The sequence below is a fragment of the Quercus lobata genome, chromosome 10 (genome assembly GCF_001633185.2).
Source record: "Quercus lobata isolate SW786 chromosome 10, ValleyOak3.0 Primary Assembly, whole genome shotgun sequence".
Classification (NCBI taxonomy): Eukaryota; Viridiplantae; Streptophyta; class Magnoliopsida; order Fagales; family Fagaceae; genus Quercus; species Quercus lobata.
In genome coordinates this window covers 57,623,576-57,638,948 of record NC_044913.1, presented here as the reverse complement: position 1 = coordinate 57,638,948, position 15,373 = coordinate 57,623,576, and the positions used below count along the sequence as shown (strand labels likewise).

Genomic DNA, 15,373 nt, shown 5'->3' with positions numbered 1-15,373 from the left:
CTGAAGAAGGTCCTTTTCTCGATATGGGCGCTACTGAGGCGGAGTTTGGTAGGACTTCGGAGACGAGTTTAAAAAGAGACCTGACTGTTTACTTAATGTATTGTTGTTTTTTTTTTTACTTTATTGTTTTGGCAATCTACCTTTTGTATAGGCTTGTTTAAGCCCCTCTTTGTACGTTGTAATACATCTTTATATTAATGAAAATTGTTATCACTTTATTTCACATACTCTATCTCTATATTTCCGAAATGATAACGCAATGAATGGACATACAATCTTGTGAATTTTTTTTAAACTGTGGCCGACGTCTAGGACCAAAGTCCCAGTTAATAGAAAGATCTTGCTCTGTGCTTATAAAAACAATCCGGCTTAATAATATTGAATCAAACAAAAGATACTTAGGGCTGAAACTCCCATTAGGCAGGAAAAGAAAGGACATTATGACGGGTCTACTGAGTCGGTCTGGCACCATACCGCCGACCTTAGAGTACAATACTCGGGGCCATAATCCCTTATCCAAGAGAAAGGCGCTATTATGTATTTATAAGTGCTGTTCGGCATAGTAATATAGCATTTGAATCAATGACACTTAGGGCCAAAATGCTTGCTAAGAAAAAGATGTCACCATAACCTTAATAGAGTTGTTTGGCACAACAATGCCGACCTGTGAAAAACGATACTTACTCCAAAACTAGCCGAGATGATAGCTCAATGCTCGATGCGGTGTAGGAAGTAACCATCCGAGGACATATCACCCGCAAAATGAACAGCCCCCCTAGGCTACTGAATAGTGACGCGTTTCAACATCTTCTTAACACTCCTATTGGTATTAACCTTTTACAGTTTTTGAGCCGAGAATTGAGCAACTTAGAATTGTTATTAAGTAGCCAACCTTACAAAACTCAATCTTTTTCTTATTCAAGTAATTGGCTACCCATTGCGTGGGACCTTGGCTTTAGGGGAGTTAGCTCCTCGGCCGAGCCCCCAAAGTTATCCATGCGACTAACGCTACCTAGCGTAGCCCCTAGTCAAGAAGCGTAGCCCCTAGCGGAACTTTACACTAAAACTCTATAACCAGTCGTTAGAAATGACAAAGGAACTCTCTCGACCTACCGCCTATACCAACACACAAGCCTTCCCACAGACGGCGCCAATTGTAAGGACACGATTCGTAACGAACCGTAACGGTGTTGGGTTCGCACGTGAAATGGTCCAAACAATATCATTTGTAGAGCGTGGGTTTGAAAGGCTAGGCCTTGGTTACCAGGCGGTGGATTTTTCGTGGTGTTCACACGTGGTTAAGTTGTCTTCACCTCTGGAGTCTTTCTCCTGGAGGTGGGCTGGGAGGCTCTGGTTTTTGGCCATTTTTCCCAGCCCCTTCTCTAGGTCACTTATTTTTTCTTTTATACTCGCCTGCGTTCACTGTCCTTCGTCCACGTATAGGGTCTACCTTTCCAAGACTGATACTTGTCCCATCAGCCCATACCCAAAGTCGTTGGGGGTGGTTGTAAAAGCCAAAGAATACGGCTCTGTCAGGTGCAGAGTATTGAATGGCAGTAAGGGCAGCTTTCCCTGGATATTTTAGATTTTCTTTCAAGCTTAGTCCTATACCGCTTTTACCCCTCTTTCCGGTGGGACTTTGGGTCTGCCGAGGACTGAACTGTCCTCGGCTGTATCCCAAGGCTATCTTGTCGAGCTTGGGCCGTAGCCCTCCTCGGCTTGGGCCTTTGGACTCCCCACGGGTAAATGGGCCTGGCCCCTAAATTATTTTGGCCCCACAATATTTAAAATATATTATATAATTAATAATTTTTTTTAAATAACTAGCTCTTCCTCCTATCCTATATAAAAGCCAATATTAATGTATATTAGTTCATATACTAATGTATAATTGAGTTGGAATATTAGTTCATATATTAATGTATATTTTGTTTAACAACTCAAGTGGTAGGTATGATATTTTTTTCTCCTCAATTGAATAATAATAGTAATAAAAAAAAAAATTGTCTAACCCATGGGTTCAACCCGACCCATGTGGGTTGGGTTGGACTTATGTGATGGGATGGGTTGAATTTTTTTTTAATCCACCATGGTGGGTTGGGTCAAAAATCCTTCTTAACCCAACCCATACACACCCCTAATTATAATCCTTAATTAGGGTCATTGTGGCTTTTGTCAAGAGTTTTGGAGTTCGGCAAAAAGATTTGGATTTTGCTATGAGTTTCCGATGGTTATGGCTTGATATTTGGAATTCTGTGGAGGCTTGTATAGAGGTTTTGGCTTAAGGGTTTTAGGTTGTTTGGGGATTGGGATAAGTCTAATCTATAAAAAGAGTTTGACAATTTAGATTGAGTTTGTGCTTATGTGTAATTTTTTAATAATAAAAATATCCCAAGTCATTTAAAAATTGACATGTCATTATTCTATTAGACACGTAAGCAATAAAACTAATGGAAGTTAATTGAAGGACCAATACAACACATTTTTAAATCTTAAGGGACTAATTGCACTCACTTGAAACTTGATGGACCAATTGTGCTCGCAGGGTAAACTTCAAAGATCAACAGTGTAGTTTCGCCAAAAGTTATTAATACATAACGAATCCGTTATTAATACATCACCTAAAAAGTTACCGTTTGTTTGTTTAGACCCCTTAAAACAAATTGTTTAACCTAATATATTATCCAAGTGATTACTTAGGTTAATTATCTGATCGAAGTTAAACAGAAATAAATCATATCATGCAGTGTAGAAAAATAAATAAGACAATAATATGATTACCCAGAAAAACCAATGAAACAGTCTAGTTTCAACGTAAAAATTATGAGAATGATTTGACCTAACTATCCTCAAGGTAAAACAAATTCACTATGATAGAATAGAGTTTACAATAGATTTTTTCCCAAAATCTAAAGCTACCTCTTGTTGAACTTACTCACACGACCATGTGCAGCTCCGAATCCACGGATTCTTCTATCTTGAATCTTTAACACAAACGCTCACGTTTTTTATTTTGAAATCTCACTCGAGTTTTAGATCACCATTAGTAGTTGATCTTTTAGCAGCAACTTCTACAACACCGGATCTTGAGTTTCTTCAAAGAATATTGCCGATAGAAGACTTGAGAAAGCTTTAGGTACAAAAACCCTAGATCTACAATTAGAGACATAAAAATCACTCTTCTCTCACTTAAAAATCCCTCTAGGGTTAGCTTATAATGTCCTTTAAATACAAGAAAAAACGGATCGCAATTTGAGTTTCAAACAAACAAGTTATGGGCTTTTTATGTTTGTTGAGTTTTGTTGATTTGCGACTTCCAATCAATTGAAAAATTCTCTTGATCTATCGAACCAGTCTAATTTTGACTTTTTGAACCTGTAGTTTGTATGTTCTTTGAATTCTGACTTGCAGCACTTTGAGCATTGTCTAATATGACTTCATAGACTCTAAGATCTATATCTTGACAAGTTTATGTGCATGGTTTGCCAATTGTTCTAAACTTTTAGAACCTAACATTTATTAATGCATAACTTAATCGTCATTAATACATTACCTAATACATAATGAATACATCATTAATACATGACTTAGAAAGTTATTTATACATAACTTAATCGTCATTAATACATGACTTAGAAAGTCATTAATACATAACTTAATCGTCATTAATACATTACTTAAAAAGTTATTAATACATAATGAATCCATCATTAATACATGACTTAGAAAGTTATTAATACATAATTTAATCGTCCAGAGTCCCCCAAGGTGTCCGTCTTGTCAAGTCCGCATCCTTGATGATGGAATGAACCATCTGGACGGCATGCTACTCATCCTTCACTAGAAGAGGGACTTGCGAAGGGACTAGCTCATTAATGACGAGGACACAAGGTGTCATCAAACCCTTACCCACACCATGACGGGGAGGGTTAGGATTACTCTGGGATCTTGTCAAGTCTAAAGCGATGGGTTGGCTAATGATCTTCTTCGCCAAACGTCCCCTGTTAGCTTGATTCTTCCTCTTATGGCTTGTCTTAGCAGCAGGGGCAGACAAACTACCAGCCATTGTTTGAAGGTCTGTAGCCTTCTTCACCGCCAAAGCCCTTTTCAACCCCAACTCCATCTCTGCAAAACCAAAAACAAGAGTAAGATAAAGGATGGGCAAATCAAAATAGAGAAAGTGAAGAATAAAAAGAGACGGACAAAAATACTTACGTCAGCAAGATTGAGCATCTAACCTTCTCGCTTCAACCATCGGCACTATTCCTCCACAATATGCATGGAAAGTGTCGAGCGTCACTAGCTTCTTTCAACTCCTCTCTATCAAGAGAATCTGTAAGATCCGTCCCAAAAAATCTCTCTGCTCCTTACTGATCACTGTCAGCAAGAAAGGGTTAGCGACAGAATAATAGGAATATGCAAAAAAGAGAAAGGTAGCATCTGATTTTACGACTGTAGACACTGCATTTTGTACCCATTAATAAATTTTGGTCCCCGACCCCAGTGATGAGCTTGATATATGTCAACTAAGGATAATTAAAGAATTCACAATAGTTTGGAAGTAATCACAACTCAATACTAAAAAGTGACCTTTACTCACTATTTTGACCATAACTTTTGATTCACAAATGATTTTTTTATTGAAGTTTGTTTTATTGGAAAATAGACATCCTGGGCTTTTGAACACAAATTTTGCCTACTTTGGACTTATATTGAGTGAGTTATGACTGTTTGATGTTAGGTTAACTAGGCAGTCCCCTTTTTTAGAATTTAAAACTTCATTTTAAAGGCCCAAAACATCATTATTTGATGTGGGCCGGCTCATAGACCCTTGAGCATGAGCACGTCCAGAGATCATTAAACAGCCCCTAAAACCCTAATTTTTACTTATAAATACTCACCTTTTGTCTCCAATCAAAACGCTAGCTAGAGAGTGATTTTTTTGCCTCCATCTTCTCTAAAACCTTTTTTTCTCTTTTCAAAACCCTAGGGCAGCACCTTAGAATGTTTTTTATAAAACTAAAACCTTTCTTTAGTTAGTTCTAAGGTGGAAACTATTTTCCAAAATTGATTTCTTAAAAACCTTTTTCAATTAAAGTTTGTTCTTGAGTTGTGGTTACCTAAACTATTGTGTATTTTTTATTATTCTTGTCCTATCAATCTAATCTTTGTGTTGAAGGCACTGAGGAGTTGGTTAAACAAACTCTAAACTCATAGTCTAAAGCAAGGTGAGTGTTCTTTCAATGAACTCTTTCTTTGTTCAATAAGATTCACATGAGTTTCTTAACATCGTTTTATATTTTTTTATTTGATTTGTTTGATATTCATGATTATGTTTGATATGTATTAATCTGATTTTAGGTTATTTATAATATGTTCTTGTGCTTATATTGTTATTGCAATCCCTAGGTTAGTTCAACATGTTTATTGATTTAATGTAGTTTAGTTTAATTGTTTGTTTTGTTTCATGTTTTGTTGTTTATGTTTTTGTTTTAGGTTAGTTTAGTTTTTTAGGGTTTCTAACATGCTTGTTTGATCTCACATGTTATATGTTTGTTTGATTATATCTCTAAAAATGTAGTTTTTTTTTTTTTTTTTTTAATCTATATTAAAGGCTACGTATGCATACTTGAGTACATGTATGCATATTTCATATATGCGTATGCATGCTTGAGTATGCATACGCACCCTGAATCTAGATTAGGGTAAAATCTTGTTTTTATTATCTTTGATCATTTTTCATATGTTATTTGATTCTATTTGATTATGTTTTAGGTTAATTATTTAGGTTTAATTGTTTTCCATGTTGTTTGAATATTTTTTGCCATGTTTAGTTTATTTGATTTTCTTTCCTTGTGTGTTTTATTTAATTGTCAACTTGCCATGTTTATTTTATTTTGTTTTTTTGTGTTTGATTTGTTTCCTTATCATAAACATACATCATGCAATTAATAAAATAACACACATAACATGTTAGAAACATATCACAATATAAAAGGGCCTAGCAACGCATAATAGAGGTCGGCCCACAAGCCAGGCGGTCTTGGGTGCCTAACACTTTCCCAAGCTGTACCCAAACTCCAGACCCATAACTTGGCACGTGGACCCATGTGTGTAAGTGATTGGCCCAAAAAACCCAATATGGTTCCTAGACCTAATCTAGGTGGCAACTTCATTAGCTACAACAATGGACGGTTAATTACACTACAGAAAACTTACCAGCAGTATATAAAACTCCCCAAGTATTATCAAACTCAACTACATCCACCCATTCTTCTGGTCTACACACTCAATCCGTCCCCTAAAGAAAAAAATATCTACCTTTCCAATCTCGATTGGAATCAGGCACGTCTGTCGCTAGTTTCAACGTCTCATTTCACGTCACAAAATTGTAAAAACACTTTGAACCTGCTATCTGTTGGGGTTTATAATAGAAAAAGAACTCATTTAAGGTAAGCTAACGGTGGCCCCCACTCATCTACCCCCATAGCACTTTAGCACCAATAAAGATCCTCTAGGCGTTGGGATAGATTTGCCTGACAAACATGCCTAGGTAGTTCGCGAGCTGACAGTGCAACGCAGTAAGAGGCAGTCTCAGCCCCATGACCAAGATGGATTCATAAAAGCTGACGTTCGCCTTCTCATTTTTACCCAGCAACCTTAAAGGTATATGGCTGGGTATTTGGAAACAGTCATGGAGTTTGTTAAACACCTTTACCGACAATTTGGGGAGAAAGTTGTTCACTGACCAGATCTTAGGGAGACTAAAAGGCCTAAAATCGTCGCTCGATGATTCAAAGCCCTTTCCGTCTCCTTCCCCATCCTCTTCCTCTCCGTCCTCTTCTTCTCCAAATTCTTCTTCTCTATCTCCCTCACCTTCGTCCCTCTCCCCCTCTACCTCTTCTCTTTCTAATTCCACCTCTTCATCTCCTTCCACTTTTTCTTTTTAAAGGTGAGCTAACGGTTCCTTCTTCTGAAAGTCTGTCCAATCTCCCACCATAGGGTCATTGCTCGATGGATCGACATGTTCATCATCTAGAGGAACCAATGAAACATGACCGCTCGTCGCTTTACTACCACCTAACATCCTCTCACCTACAAGCGATAAATAAAAGCTAGGCGGTCACTCAAATGTAAGCTAAATACTAGACTGGTGACCAAGGAGGGTTGATTGAAAGTAGAATGAGTATATAAGGAAAAAGACATTACCTTGCAAAGACGATGGTAGAAAATGAGCTCGACAAAGCAGCGAAGCGTAAGGACGAATAGCAGGCGACAGACGGATAGGACTAAAGCTAGAGCTCTGGGTGAATTTCTAAGTAAAATAAAAAAGTAAACTTCAAAAGGGCGTGGGCATATTTATAAAACAAAGGAGCACGAAAAAACGAAGCGACGCAACGCTTCCTATGAACGAATTAGAATACGCAACATGTCACCCCACAAAATGCAAAGACCTTTTTACCCTTCATTTATGACATAGATTTTTAGGATGAAGAACATTAAATGATGAAAATATTTTACGTACTCCACGAACCTTCAACTACCCCGACGGGTCATGGAGTAAGGGGCAGCTAATGAGGGTATTTTCGTCTGGCAAGAATTTTGGTTGTTCACCCGTCCTAAACGACCCCAACGGGCTCAAGACTCCATTTCTCTCCATCCATCTTGGTACTCATAGGAACGAACGATCCTTGTCCTCACCATCTCGACAACAAGCTGCGAAGCCTACCGACCATGAGCCCGTCATTATAGAGGCCTTGGATTTGTCATAATATGTTCCATCGTCAAATCTTAGGGTACGGATGAATGGAGATGCTTGATAACGCCTTAAAATGTATACTTGTTATATATTTATATGGGCATTATCTCCTTATTACTATGCTTAATCTGTATAATTAAGCCATGATTTGCATTAGACCTTATTATTTATCTTTACATAATTTCTTGAATAAAATACTATTCATTGTGTGTAATTTTCTACTTTCAGGAAATTATGTGAGAAAGATGAGTTTACAGGAATTTGTGAGAGAATGGAGGTCAAACTAGAATTAAAGTGGAGTTAAAGGACTATGCTTAAATGTCTAAGGAGGTGTAGCTGGAGTGCTTGGATCGTCTACCATGATTGGAAGCTTCAAATAAGGAAAGAAATCAAAGAGGCAGAATCTGAAAAGGAAAAATCTGATTTGAGCACTGATCAGTATTTTGGGCGTATCTTTCTCCTCAAAAATCCAATTGACACAAGGCTAGATGGATTGGAACCGTGACTTAAATATCTACAACTTTCCAGTTTTGAGTTTTTCAAAATTCTCAATTTTTGATGGCCGAAATTAACTCACAATTTACCACTGTAAACCTGGACGGAAATTAAAATAGTAAATGTTTTATTTTCTTTGGACACTGAGACATTAGGGTTTTGAAGGGAGGCCGTGGAGAACGAATTTTGGAGAGAAAACTTTGTATTTTCCTTTCTCTAATGGCAGCCTAAAACTCTTTGCTAGGGCTAGGGGTTATGTTTCTTCTATACGGTATGAATATTCAATGTGATTCTTTCTAGGATTTTATCAACAACATATTTGATTGTTCAATTAGATTTCTTTTGATGTATTAGTTCTTCCATGCTTTCAATAAGTTCAATCATGTTTTTCTTATTGTTTAGATGAATTCCTAATAGTTTCAAATAGAAATCAGGTCTTAAAGTGAATGGGTTTTTCTGAAAACTTTTCTAACCGCATTATCAATTGAGGTTATCATGCGTTCTTGAATTGTCTCAGTCCAACCGAATCATAAGTTTTTAATTGTATAAGAACAATCAATTATGAAATAGATATTTTCTTAGATCACAAAGAATTTCATATCGATATAGGGAAACACCCCGATGCCCTAGTATTTACATTATTGATTTAAATTAGTTTTTATTATTATTCTTTTTAACAAACACCAAGCAAAAGTATTTTTCTTCTTCACCCAAATTACTGTTTAATTATATTGTCTTTGAATCTATCCTGCTCCTTGTGGTTCGACCTCGGTACTTCGAGAATTATATTGCTACGATCTCCTGCACTTGGGAGTGAGCAAGCAATGCCATCCCTAGGATACTCATTAGGTAGCTCACATTCTATAGATAGATCATTTCTTGCGTCAGCAATTACACACTAATGTACAGAAGCCGGACCACGCCTACAGGTAGACCTAATGGGCCCCACAATCCTTTACGTAGTCTCCATGCATATATCCTCATATGAAAATATCTTGCGCACCACTCCCAAAAACCCTACTACACGCCCATATCTTCCTCATATGGAAAGACACCCTAAAATCATGGAACCCTAATTCCAGATCTTTTCTACAAGGAAAGATCCCTACATTCAAGGGATCTTGGTTTGCTATTCAACACTATATAAGCATTAGACCTCCTTTTCTCCCAGGTACGCAGAAAATCCCTAGCTCTCTCACTATAGAGTTCTTGGAGATTTCTCATTCACTAACTTAACCTTTAGAGGGTCTTTGGCCAGCACCCCACCGGTGCTCTTTGTTTGGTTCTTGGTTTCTTGTTCTTCAAGTACCCATTGGATCGATCAAGGACAATCAACTCACTGACAATTTTTGTGTATCATCAGACAATATTGTAAAGGGTGATCTTTATTAACTAATTCTTCTGGCACACATATTGACCCATCATTGAATGCAAACAACTCGAGTGAATATCTCATCTCATTTTCAGTACTCAATGTAACTAGTTGGACACAAGCTTGTATCCAGTCATTGCTCCATACCTTGTTCAAGTAAACATGCATCAATCAATTATAATAGAATATATTATAATAACATACTATTTCGAAAGGTGCAATCTGAAATTATTAATCAATAAGTCTAAGGACACAATATTTTTCACAACTATTGTCATAATATATTATGAATTATAGATAATAAAAGGGGAATTCAATGATGAACCCAGTCAAAAGTAATGTTTGCTTCAATCATATACAAGTAATGTCAACAGTTGTGCATAATATTGTATATGGGACATTACCCAGGCTCAGTAACCAAAGTTGTTACCAGCTCTGGAAATTAAGACTTAAATTGATCGCAACACTAAGAGAAAAAAACATTTGTTTCATGACAAAATAGAATCATAATTACTTTCACTAGTTTCCTAACATGTTTTACATGTTATAAGCTTATACAAGCTAGAATACTTTTATAACATTTCCCACTATATTTACCAATATTTTCTCATATTCTTAAATATTTTTAGGTAGTATAGTATAAGAAAGAGGAATGTTCATAGGAGTTCTGCAATGACAACCATTAATTATAAGTAACCCACCTGGAGTGCATCAGCTGCTAAGAATATAAAGGTTGAAGGGGAGGGATCAAAACCAATCCATTCACCATTCTTAGTTTTTATCTCAAGGCCCTTTATACGATTTTGATGAAGTATGAAAGTGAAGTGTTTGTCCGTGTGGCTTTTAAGGCCTGTGTTGGTCCCTGTCTTTTGAGGTTCATTATACTTTAGAAATGCGACAGTATGAGTAGTTGATTCCATGTGAGAGTTATAGTATTTCTCTGCACCATAGTTTTCAAATACCAATCTCCTCACCATTTTATCTAATTCTTCCATCTGCTTCACATATGAATCTGCAATCTCACTAACCAAGAGACAAATCACAAAATCTAGTGTTACATGATGAAAACCATTAACATGTATTGTTTAAAGGAGAATGCTGAAATTACCATACAAATTTTACTACAAGAAACTTATAAACTGACATGACAATAGATGTGAGATGTCTATTTAAGATCGTAATAAATATATATTAGAACTACCTTTTTCTGTGATTGGTGACATATATTTGCAAAGCACGCATGCATGTAGTAAAATTTTAGTATCATTAGCATCACCCTTGTTTAAAAAATCAAGTAATGTAAGAAACAACAAATTTCACCATTTTTTCACAACTCTTTAAGGTGACAAATTATAATTGGTATAAAATTATTTTCACATGAGTCCACCATTGGTACCATTTTCACTACCAACATAGTAATTAATTATGAAAAGATTATATAATTTATTGTGTTAATAGACCTTTTTTAAAAAAAAAAATACTAAATATTTTTAACACACACACATGGGAGAGGGGAGAAGGTTTTAGAGAAATTGACAGTGGTATATATCTAAAAAGACCTAACTCTTGGATACATAACACAGACTTTAAACCTCTTTAACTCACACTCATTTTCCAATTAGGATTAACTCACTATTTTTTCTTTTAAGAATACTAAGTATTTTTAACACACACACAGGAAGAGGGGAGAAAGTTTTAAAGAAACTGACAGTGATATTATCCAATAGACTTATTGTTAAAAACCAATACTTATTCATATCAAAGATAAAGTTTTTATAGACTACTATGTTTTGTCAACGATATAAGAGTATTTCAAGCATTATAAATCATACAAATAGCTAAATGTATTTGTTTCTAATAGAGATGTCCACAGATTTCAAATCCCTCTTCTTCAATCACCAAACGTTCGTGGAGAGCACTAGAGGCATAGCCATGGAGAGGCTTTTCATAAGTGATTTCCTTTTTGGTTTCTGTGGGAAAATCAAACAACTCACCCACTGCATCAAAGATTTTATTGTGAAGTTGTAAAGAAACTTTATGGCCAAGTTCTACTACAAAACAACCATACTCTTTTAGTGCATGGCAAACTTGTTTGCGCATTGAGAACCATGAACCTGTACCAGGCTTCAAGTCCTCACTAGAAAAATCAAGAACTGGAATCTTGGCCTGTGTTTGGATAGCCATGGTTAATGGTTTCTTTTCCTGTCCACCTAGGAATTAAGTTAATTTGAGCTCGTCTCAAAACAATAAAGGCAAAGCTGTGGAATTGATGCATTGATATGGCAGGTTAATTTATAGATATAAGTCAAAGTAGTGTAGTGTCTAGAAAAGGACAAATGGGGAAGATGTGATATTATATAGAAGTATGATTTTTTGTTTGCGTGTTGATGTTTTTATATATATAAAATAAATTTTTATGTTTTGATTTTTAGCCAAAAGATAGTCAAGGAATGCATATTATAAATTAACAACAACAGAGTCAAGTTTGTAGGCTATCTTGCTAGTGTTTTGGATAGATTAGGCGGTTGCTTGCCAAGGATTACTACTTCAGTGCTTTGCTCTCTTGTCTCCAACTTTAAACCTTTTTATTATATTAAAATAATTTAATGAATGCCTAAGGCCATTAATTTATGAACTCTTTTTTTTTTTTTTTTTTTTGAGAAACAATTTATGAACTATTTTAAGAAAACTTTTACAAGAAAAGAAATTTTTTTGATAATTTTTTATATTTCTTATGAAAGTCGTATTAAGACTTTCCAAAAATAGCCAATTAACAAATGTACTAAAGACACCTATTAATCGAAACCAAAAAAGAAAATATAAAATGGTACTATCACCACTCAAATAAAAGATTTGCCATTTAATATATATATATATATATATATATCTAAAAGGACTAATTAAGTATTAGAACATCAGTGGCGGTATCACACCGCCAGTATACTTTAGCTTCCTCTTGAATCTTGATTTTCTAGGATTACAGTTTTGAGTCATTTGCGCAATAAATTGTATCATGTGTTACATTGGATGCAACTTTTTGCTGGAAATTTATTTGTTTATTTATTGACAGTTCATTAAAATATATTTGTAAGTTGTACCTAAATAATAAGGCTTTAAAATGTTACACTATAAACAAGCTAAAAAAACAAAGAGAAAAAAAAAAAAAAAATTGGCAAACATATTCCACTCAATCTCTTAGAAACCGTATATTCTTTTTTTTTTTAAGGAATACCGTATATATTTAGCACTGGTTTTTGGTATATCTGTATGATTTTTTTTATTTCATTGTTGTTATGATTTTGTGCAGCATGTGGTAAAGTTAATTTCAATCCTATATAATAAAGTAAGCTTTAATCTGGCCTTACTCACTAAACAGGGGTGGAGACTTCTACATTGTCAAGATTCTCTATTTTACAGTGTTTAAGTCCAAATACTTCTCAGATGGTTCATTCTTGGATGCGCCAATCCCATCTCATTCTTCTTATGCTTGGAGTATTGCTCAGAGTCGGACTCTCTTGATTCAAGGAAGTCGACGGAGGGTGGAGAATGGAACTAAGATTAATATATGACAAGATAAGTGGCTGCCTATGGCCTTCAATCAGAAAGTCATTTCACCTCGGACTATTCTTCCTGCAGAAGCTAGAGTTGCAGATCTTATTGACACGTCTTCCTTTCATCCGAGATGGAAAGGGACCTTGATTGATTCTGTTTTCTATCCCTTTGCAGCTGACATCATTGAATCTATCCCCTTAAATTTCAGACTGCCTCCTGACTCACTGATTTGAACAAAAAATAAGGCTGGAAACTTCACAGTTCGTAGTGCTTATTTTCTTCAAAGGGAGATGGAGAATGCTTCCTATGGCAACATGGCATCTTCTTCGCATTCAGGTCGTAGGCATTCTTTTTGGAATATCATCCGGTCTTCCTTGATTCCTCCGAAGATCAAATCCTTCATTTGGAGATCTTGTACTGACAGTCTTCCTCTTCGTACCAAGCTTTTTGATAAACGTATATCCAGCTCTTACTCCTGTGTGCTTTGCTCAGATGCAGCGGAATCATGTAGTCATCTCCTCTGGGAATGTTCCTTTGCTCAAGCCGTTTGGTTTCAAGCTCCTTTTAGGAACTCTTTCACTTTTCCCCTGCACACCCAGTTTATGTATATCATGGATGCTGCCTTACATAAGTTGCACTCTCCGGAATTTGAAATTTTGTGTGTAGCGCTTTGGATGATATGGAACTGTCGAAACAAATTCATCTTTGAAAACAAAACTCCCTGTTCAGATGGTTTGTGGTCTCGAGCTTCGGTGTATGTGATGGAGTTAATGGAGGTTAATAAGAATGGATTAACGGTACCGACAGCACCTGACAGGAAATGGTCTCCTCCTCTTTCAGATTCAGTTTTCAAATTAAACCTTACTCTCTCACAGTCTCGGTCTAAAGCTTCAGTTGGTGTGGGTTTTCTAATTCGTAATTCAGAAAGGGAAGTTTTGGCAGCATCTTGTGAGCGTGTCAGGAAGGAGCTGCACTCACTGTGGACAGCAGCTGCTGTCATGCGTAAGGCCCTTGTGTTTTGTCAAAACACTTGCTTTTCCAAGGTCATTGTTGAGAGTAATTTTGCTGAGCCGGTGGACTTCATTAATTCAGATAGGATCTGCACTCTAGAAGTGGCTTGGATTTTGGAGGATATTAAGCTCATATGTGAACAATTTGTTAGTATATCCTTTGTTTCTGTTCCTTTAAAATATAACCTCGGGTGCTGCTTTAGCTCTAGCTAGTGCTGCAAAAGAGAACGAGAATGCTATTATTTGGTTAGAAGAATGTCTCTCCTTTCTCTTTTCCATTGTACAGCGTGATATTAATTGAATATAGCCTACTATCGTTTTGTCTCAAAAAAAAAAAAAAGAAGTACCTTTAGTTTTTGGTTTGTTAAATATAGAGAAATTAAATTACTTCATAGTGCTAAAAAAATACTTACACACGACTCTAATTAATCTTTGAATTGGTATCGGATTAGATGTTATTTGTTGTTTTGGATTAAGAATATTTTTAGTTGATTATAAAATATCAAAGATTATTTCAGTAATTATTTATGACTCTAAATAGTTTCTTCTCTTTTTGAAGCCGGCAGCCTTCTGAATGCGTTATTCGGACACATGCAATGTTGAGCCCTAGTTTCCTCATTATTACTTAGTTTTTATTTGGAAATGGTTTCTCAGTCTGTCAATGTGTGCAACTTGAATGAGTCCTTTATTCTTCGTTTTTATTTTAGCACCACTTCACCTCCTGCTAGTGTCCTAAAGATGGTTAGCTATGGTTCCTGGAATTGCATGCCCTTGGAAACTTTTGGATGGTTGGATCAATTTTTTTCCTTAAAAAAATGTATGGCTGAGAGAGATGAATCCTTACTTGATCTCAATGAAAAGATCAAAATCCCCATGCTATTAAATTATTAGGTTGGCCACAGTTTGTCCATTAGCAATCATTTCTCATTTATAATTTGATATTTACAGTAATATTGGAGAAGAGATTTGAACTCTAGTTCTCCTCGTAAAAGAGAATAGATAATACTAATGAGTTATGACTCTCTTGAGAATTAGCCAACATTTTTAGAATATCTTAATTGTGTTCAATCCACATTGAGCTTCTTCCTCAAATTATCATTCATTGAAGAACTGGGAATCACACCCCCCCCCCCTCCTACTTAAAATTAAAAAACAACTAAAGTTTTACTAGAAATCATTGAATTA

General features: G+C 35.8%; 1 protein-coding gene across 1 annotated transcript; it reads right to left on the bottom strand.

Moving 5' to 3' along the window:
• Window positions 1–3,826: 3,826 nt before the first annotated feature.
• On the bottom strand, window positions 3,827–11,819 carry LOC115965054 (probable 2-oxoglutarate-dependent dioxygenase AOP1). Its single transcript, XM_031084260.1, is given in 7 exon segments — window positions 3,827–4,125; window positions 6,220–6,281; window positions 6,963–7,095; window positions 9,599–9,773; window positions 10,328–10,649; window positions 10,935–10,980; window positions 11,519–11,819. Coding segments are annotated over 7 exon segments (1,329 nt in total). The 5' UTR covers window positions 11,811–11,819.
• Window positions 11,820–15,373: the final 3,554 nt, after the last annotated feature.